Source organism: Tachysurus vachellii, chromosome 5 (genome assembly GCF_030014155.1).
Source record: "Tachysurus vachellii isolate PV-2020 chromosome 5, HZAU_Pvac_v1, whole genome shotgun sequence".
In the NCBI taxonomy this organism is placed as follows: Eukaryota; Metazoa; Chordata; class Actinopteri; order Siluriformes; family Bagridae; genus Tachysurus; species Tachysurus vachellii.
Window position 1 is genome coordinate 16,882,231 of NC_083464.1, and position 7,770 is coordinate 16,890,000.

General features: G+C 39.1%; 1 protein-coding gene across 2 annotated transcripts in view; it reads left to right on the forward strand.

The window, feature by feature from the left end:
• Nucleotides 1-7,419, forward strand: part of ascc3 (activating signal cointegrator 1 complex subunit 3) — a 147,728-nt gene extending 140,309 nt beyond the window's left edge. For both annotated transcript variants that reach the window (XM_060870035.1, XM_060870036.1), the window contains exons 38-42: nucleotides 2,725-2,876; nucleotides 3,720-3,870; nucleotides 5,301-5,507; nucleotides 6,204-6,379; nucleotides 6,465-7,419. In XM_060870035.1, the coding sequence (XP_060726018.1) occupies nucleotides 2,725-2,876; nucleotides 3,720-3,870; nucleotides 5,301-5,507; nucleotides 6,204-6,379; nucleotides 6,465-6,612 (834 nt within the window). In that variant the 3' untranslated portion in view covers nucleotides 6,613-7,419. The remainder of the gene's footprint in view (nucleotides 1-2,724; nucleotides 2,877-3,719; nucleotides 3,871-5,300; nucleotides 5,508-6,203; nucleotides 6,380-6,464) is intronic.
• Nucleotides 7,420-7,770: the final 351 nt, after the last annotated feature.

A 7,770-nucleotide genomic window follows, 5' to 3' on the forward strand; every position in this document is an offset into this window, starting at 1 on the left:
GAAAACTCGGAATATATTGAATGGATTCTCCAAAACTCGGAATATATTGAATGAAAATTCGGAATATATTGAATGGATTCTGAATATATTGAATGAAAACTCGGAATATATTGAATGAAAACTCGGAATATATTGAATGGAAACTCGGAATATATTGAATGGAAACTCGGAATATATTGAATGAAAACTCGGAATATATTGAATGGAAACTCGGAATATATTGAATGAAAACTCGGAATATATTGAATGGATTCTGAATATATTGAATGAAAACTCGGAATATATTGAATGGATTCTGAATATATTGAATGAAAACTCGGAATATATTGAATGGAAACTCGGAATATATTGAATGAAAACTCGGAATATATTGAATGGAAAGTCTGAATATATTGAATGGAAAGTCTGAATATATTGAATGGATTCTGACGTCATCAAGGCGCACCCGATATCACTTGAGTAAAGTTGGCTGCATATTCACAGATTCGAGTTTCCCAAGTCAATAACTCCTGAGCTAAACGCTCTAATTACACAAATAACACCTTTTTTTATGGTAGTAATGTAGAGAGGCAGCTACAACCCAATTTTCCTCAATATCAGCTTTCCTCCGCGTTGGAAAAAATACATAAGTCTCTATGTGCGAACACCTAAGAGACAGATTCCAAGGGAGCGTCTGCAAAGTGCAAAACCGGGTTTTCGGGCTTTGCAGACGGTCCCTTGGAATCTGTCTCTCAGTCGTCTGCACTATAGAGACTTATGTATTTTTTCCAACGCGGAGGAAAGCTGATATTGAGGAAAATTGGGTTGTAGCTGCCTCTCTACATTACTACGATAAAAAAAAGAGGTGTTATTTGTGTAGTAACACCCTTTAGTTCAGGAGTTATTGACTCAGGAAACTCGAATCTGTGAATATGCGGCCAACTTTACTTAAGTTCCCCTATTTACATATCTAACAGACACGGATCAAGATCACTAATTTGGATCTCTTTTGGTGTCCACTACACTACTGTCTGCCTATTGTCTGATGCTAGGTAGGTGGGTTAATATGGGTTTGTAATAGCAGATTTGGTTGTAAATAATTTTATTGTTATAAACTTTCAAATTACACTAGGCCATCTCACTGTATCCAAAAGACACATATTGCTGCTGAATTGACAGTTGTAAGACACAATATGCCTGAAGTATTGGAAAAGTCACGCAAGACTGGTGACTTTGTTAAATTTCTTTAAACCTGCAAATATCTGTCTTTTGGATACAGTGAGATGACCTAGTGTAATTTGAAAGTTTATAACAATAAAATTATTTACAATTTACAACCAAATCTGCTATTACAAACCCATATTAACCCACCTACCTAGCAGCGAATAAGTTTATCGCTCACTTAGTCATTCTGCCTAAAGTACAAAATATCGGGTGCGTCTTGATGACGTCAGGATTCATTCAATATATTCCGAGTTTTCATTCAATATATTCCGAGTTTTCATTCAATATATTCCGAGTTTTGGAGAATCCATTCAATATATTCCGAATTTTCATTCAATATATTCCGAGTTTTGGAGAATCCATTCAATATATTCCGAATTATCATTCAATATATTCAGGATTCATTCAATATATTCCGAGTTTTCACTCAATTCTCTCATGAATAATTTCCTAAACGGCATGCCATAATATATATATATATATATATATATATATACATATACATTATATGTATATATATATATATATATATATATATATATATATATATATATATATATATATATATATACATATACATTATATGTATATATATATATATATATATATATATATATATATATATATATATACATTATATATATATATATATATATATTATATATATTATATATATATATATATATATATATATATATATATATATATATATATGAGAGAGAGAGACATTAAGCATTTATACATATAATGTGTGTGTGTGTGTCAGGGAGGTTTTCTTTATTTTCCCTTCCACACTTAAGGCGTACAGGATACACACACACACACGCACAGAGTCTTGGATTAGGGCAGGCTTTGAGAAGATCTCTTATAGTTAGATAAATAATTCTAGTCATCTCTGTGCTAATGAGGTACTTTATAGCTGTGCTTGTGCTCTGAGTACTGGAAGGGCTACAGATTTCTATCTTTTTCCTCCAGCAGCAGTGGAGAGCAATTTTAGAGACAGGTTAAATGAGATATAGCGCTTGTGTGATCATCCGTCCTCGTCGTTTATTTTCTCCATCTCGCTCCCTTAGCCTTTCTCCATCCGTCCTTCGCAGAGGCTCCGGTGACATCAGCCCATTGCTGTCTCCAGTTTGCTCAAGCAGCTACTGTGAAATGTTAATCACAACTTTAATTTGTACTGCATTAGCATTTTGATTAACTCGCTAGGCTTGCCGCTGCACTCAAGGTGCTTTTTAGTCATAGTTACAGAGGAAATGACTTTTTGATTAATTAAGTTTGTTAGCGCAGCTGAGCTCAGCAAACTTTAACCTTATGTTGAATACAAGAGCAGCAGACAGCAGAGAAAGATAGACCGAGTCGTAGGATTGCGTTTCTACATTTTTAATGATGGGAATCATAAATAGACTTGCTTAACATGTTTACACAATTTTAATATTTAAATAAATTAATATTTACATCTCTTATAGCGACCTCTCAATCAGTTTGTGTGACAGTTTTTTTTTTGTCTTGTTTCTGCAGGCCATGTTGGACGTGGCAGCGAATGAGGGCTGGCTGATATCTGCTCTGAGCATCTGTAATCTGGTGCAGATGATTGTTCAAGCTAGGTGGCTTAACGACTCCTCTTTGCTCACCCTGCCTCATGTAGACCAGCAGAACCTCTACCTGTTCAGGTATGTGGACTATGACTCCTGTTTACCCAGAAACCCAGCAGTTATTATGTACAGATCTGCAATATCCATCGTCTTCATATCCGTATGCATTTCAAATTGTTTAACTTCTCCTAGCCAACTGTATTTATGATCTACATTGTTTTCCTTCAGGAGATTATGTACTAATATGTGTAATGCATTTTAAGACTTGCTGTTGTTTAATACTTACTATAATTGCACCTCGTAAAAAACTTTTACCTTCTATTCATCAATTCCTCTCTGGTCATGTGAATTATACTTTATGCTTTGTGGGGAATTAGTCATTACTCACAGTATTGTCGGCATCTTGCTCATGTCTGAGAGAAGATAGACTGCTCACTTCCTGTTAGCGGTGTCCTGAGAAGGGTACCTCTCACCTGTGGTGCTTTGATTATAGCTCGGTCACATGGTCTTATGCCTAATCCATCTACCACCTCTGTTCAAACTCTGCAAACACCATTAGCATTGCTTATCTGCCAGCACTGTCCTCTGGACGGCCTCAAACCCAGCCCCAGTTCACCTCTCTCTCTCTCTCTCTCTCTCTCTCTCTCTCTCACTCTCTCTCTCTCTCTCCCTCTCCCTCTCTCTCTCTCTCACTCACACACACACACACACACACACACACACACAAAGCTGTGGTTGGCACCGGATTTTCTTTACCCGTATAATTCATTTCGGTGTGGTTACGTCCCGTCGTGAAGTGTAATTTTGTAAAAAGACAATAAAAATGGTAAGACGAGGATAAGGGAAGGCTGGAAATCCTGCCATGCTGAGACAGCAGGAAGAGCTCATCTCAGCCTTTTTTCTCCTCACTGTTTACAACAGGAAATGGAGCTCCAATGGTGGGAAGGGTGGAACCGGAGGTTATAAAGGCCCAATCGACAGTCTTCCTGAGCTCATAGCTGCCTGTGATGGAAGAGAGGGGATTTTTGCAGCCATGGTGAAGGAGGGGTTTGAGCCCCAACAGATCACTCAGGTAACACACTATTACACACATGACCGAACTCAAAAATATCATCTTCAATGAGATATAACACGATTCAGAAAGGTGTAGTACTGCAATGATTTTATGTGTAAAATGATGGACAGCATCTTAAGAGATTGTAGGATTTGAGACAAATCTTGTCTCTTGTAACGCTAAGAATGGCATACACACACCACAGAGAGCACACATACACACACTCACAAACATGTGATTTGCAGAAAGCAGCAGACGGTCACGGTGGTCTCAGGTAGCACCAGGATCCCCAATTACCTCCCAAATGAGAGGGTTTAGCGCTCCAATCTAAGTGCTAATTGCGACGGTAATGAGAGCGTCCGGGCAGAGCGGCGAGCCCAGCGCCCATTCCCATCAGTATTCCAGCCACCCCCCACCTTCCACAACACACCCCCAGCAGCCTCGGCCCTGCTAATTAAATAAGCACATGCACCGCCGCGTTCTCGTCTCATTCGCTGAGGAAATGTAATCCTCGCATAAATAGCTTTGGCAGGGTGAATCTGTGCTGTTTTCCCCCCCTTTCATGGCTTTAATACTCACGGAGCTGCAGCAGCCGAGCTCTGTCATTCTCCATCAGCCTGTCACTCATACATGCAAACACTGCACATGTTCTTAATATTATATTATACCGCTCCTTCCTCATGTTGCTGCTAGCATAAGCACATAAAGTATAGCTGACAGGAATGTGATATATTTTTTTATTTTGTTTGCCATGCGCTTGTTACAGTGTACATGGAAATGAATTAGCGTTTTTTTTATTTCATCAGAAACTAGCTCATGTGTAGTTGTAGGCCTCAATTCTGCTTCTGGCAAGATCACTTGTTAAATAAAGAATAAATAAAGATGACGGGACATGCTCTCGTGGGAAAATAATCCTCCGATTTCCTTAAAAGTGTTTTATTCCTTTTATGCCACAAGATTTGACAGAGATTACAGGTTTTTTATTTAAGAATGAACAATATTGATTTTTATCCACACACACACACACACACACACGCACACATATATACATTGCATTTACTTACATTTAATTCTCTAGTACTTGATACAGCAAAGAAATGCATTGTCATGTTACTGAGAATTCCCAATGCTCCTTCCATAAATGATTAAAAAAAAACACATGTACTTACAAAAAGCTTCACCATATCAACAGTTATTTAATCCATTTATTATTATTCTTAGATTATGTAGATCATCTTTCATTGAAGTCCCTGTGAGTTAACATTTTTTATAAAAATGAGAGCATTATTATACACCGTTGATTTGTTTCCAGCTGGAGCGGCTCTCAGAACTTCTGTTACAGAAAACTGATCAGCACCTTCTGAACAATCAGATTTGAGAATTTTAACCACACTGTGGTACAAGTCATCATCTCTATTTATCTTGGATTGTCTCTCCCCATCTATTAGACATGGGCTTTTCTAAGTCACCTGCCTGTGCTGGAGGTCGGTTTGAGTGTGAAGGGCTGTTGGGAAGGCTGTGAGGAACAGACTGAGCGTTCTCTGTCCACCACTGTTACCAACATCAGGGAGCAGAGCAACTGGCTGCCCGTTCACGCTGACCAGGAATATGTGCTCCAAGTGTCCATGCAGCGTCTCAATGCAGGAGGACAAAGAGTGAGAACACACACGCGCACACACACGCACACACACACACCATCACCACACAATTTCAGCCTCTATGACAGGGTTTACACTAGCATGGTTCCCACACATACTCGGACATTTATAGGTTAGATTAGCAGTGATGGAAAAAGCCTTAAAATAAGAAAATGGGTGAAGTCAGATCTGTAGATGTCTTAGGCTATTAATCCACTGTTATTGGATATTTAGCCATTTCATCGCTAAAATATGCGGCAGTATTCTAGCCAATAATACCCCATTTAAGCATCCATTCATAGGCCTAGTTGTAGTTTAGAACATTTGTGTGTCACATGTAGACAGAATGATGTTTCTGAGTGCATGGTAGATTGAGCTTACACAAACACCTGCCATGACAAAACCACTCTTTATGTTGTTTATCATTTTAATCGCTTTGGCCTCTTTGTTTTGTTATGAGCTTGCACACTAGTTTGCCCCGCTGTATACATCATTTCCAGCTCAATGAGAAATAGAATCTAGCAAATGGAGACATAAGGCCTTATTTTTGCAAGATGGGATTCATTCTCAGATTGCATTCCATCTGTTGGGAAAGGTTTAGGGACATAATTTACTAAAATAAGCCTGGACCCTTATTTGGTTGCTTTTGGCTGTTTAATTATTAAGTAACAATCTGAAACTGTTTGTCTGACTGAGTTTTGTGAATGCTCCCAGAGGAAGCAGGACAGCAAGGCACAGGCCCCACGTTTCCCCAAGCCCAAAGATGAGGGCTGGTTTCTGGTGCTGGGTGAGGTAGACAAGAGGGAGCTTCTGGCTATCAAACGAGTGGGATACATCCGCAACAGAAACGTGACATCCTTAGCCTTCTACACACCTGAACAGACGGGGAAGTAAGTGAAACTCACACATTCACAGAGCTGTAGGACATCTCCCATCCAGCAGCATGTTAGTATAATATTCTTCTGTGTCCCGCAGGTGTATCTACACACTCTATCTAATGAGCGACAGCTACCTGGGCTTGGATCAACAGTACGACATCCATCTGAATGTGATTCCTGCCAGCATCGCCGCCCAGGTCAATGCAGAGGTCACTGATGGCATGAGAAAAATGAACTTGAAGTGACCTCTTATTCAGTGATACTACACACATACTGGCCAGGTCCATGTTTGTGTGTGAGAGTGGCACTGCCTAAGACAGGCCAGGTGTTTCAGGGAGGATGCTGTAGAGATTAACTCAGGTGTAGCAGCATGAGAAGGTGGTGATCCGAGTGGCCTTGAAGGATGTATGAAGAAATGTATGAGTCTAGTTGCTGATTAGTAATAAGATTCTAATAGTAATAGCATTACTATTACTGCATATGACAACAATGGAGCACATTATGGTGGAATTACAACATTTTCTTAGTTGACTTGAGTGTGTGAGCCACATGTTTGTTTGTATATGTGTGAGAAGTGTGCAAGCTCGCTAGAAGGAACTGGATAGAGCAAGAGGTTAAGAATTCTGTGCAGGTGTGTGAAACATGCTCCTTTATGAAGGTCTGGGTTCAGGCAGAATGTCATCTGGTTTGTGAAACTCTCTCTCTCTCTCTCTCTCTCTCTCTCTCTTGCTCGCTTGCTCTCACACACACTCTCATTCTCGCTCTCTGTCTCTTTAACCTCACCCCCCACCTGTACTCAACACCCTGCACCAGAAAGCCTCAGGGACATACAGGTGCCAAAGTTTACAGTAAGTCATGGAAAAAACATGTATAAGTAAAAAGACAGAAATTGGTTTAAGAACTTACATGTGTTTGTGTTGTTTTGTTTCTTCACAGCTTAGCTACCAAACATAGCTCACTTTCTTTTTTTTTCTTTTTTTTTTTCCTCCAAACAATGACTGCCCCTTGAATATATTGTTTGTCTTCAGGAAAAATAAAAGGATGTGATTGCAGATGAATGTGTTTAATGGTCTTCTTTTGACTTATTCTCTGTGCATTTCAAAATAACCCACTGAGCAGATGTTCATGTGGTTTTACTTTCTTTCTTTTTTTTCCCCATGCAAAGCCATTTTTCCTGTTATTTGTGCATGGGTTTGTTGGAATGTTGATGTTAAGTGGACAGAACATGTTTATTACACACAATTAAAATCTTCTATATTATCCTCCTGCTCTGTTTGGATCAGGATCAGGCTTTTAAATGATTCTCTTTATATTTCCAGTATACTGTGTAATCACAGACTTCTTTCTTGTCGTAATAACACCATTTTTTTGTTCGGATTCCCTTCGTCTTACAAATAGAGTCG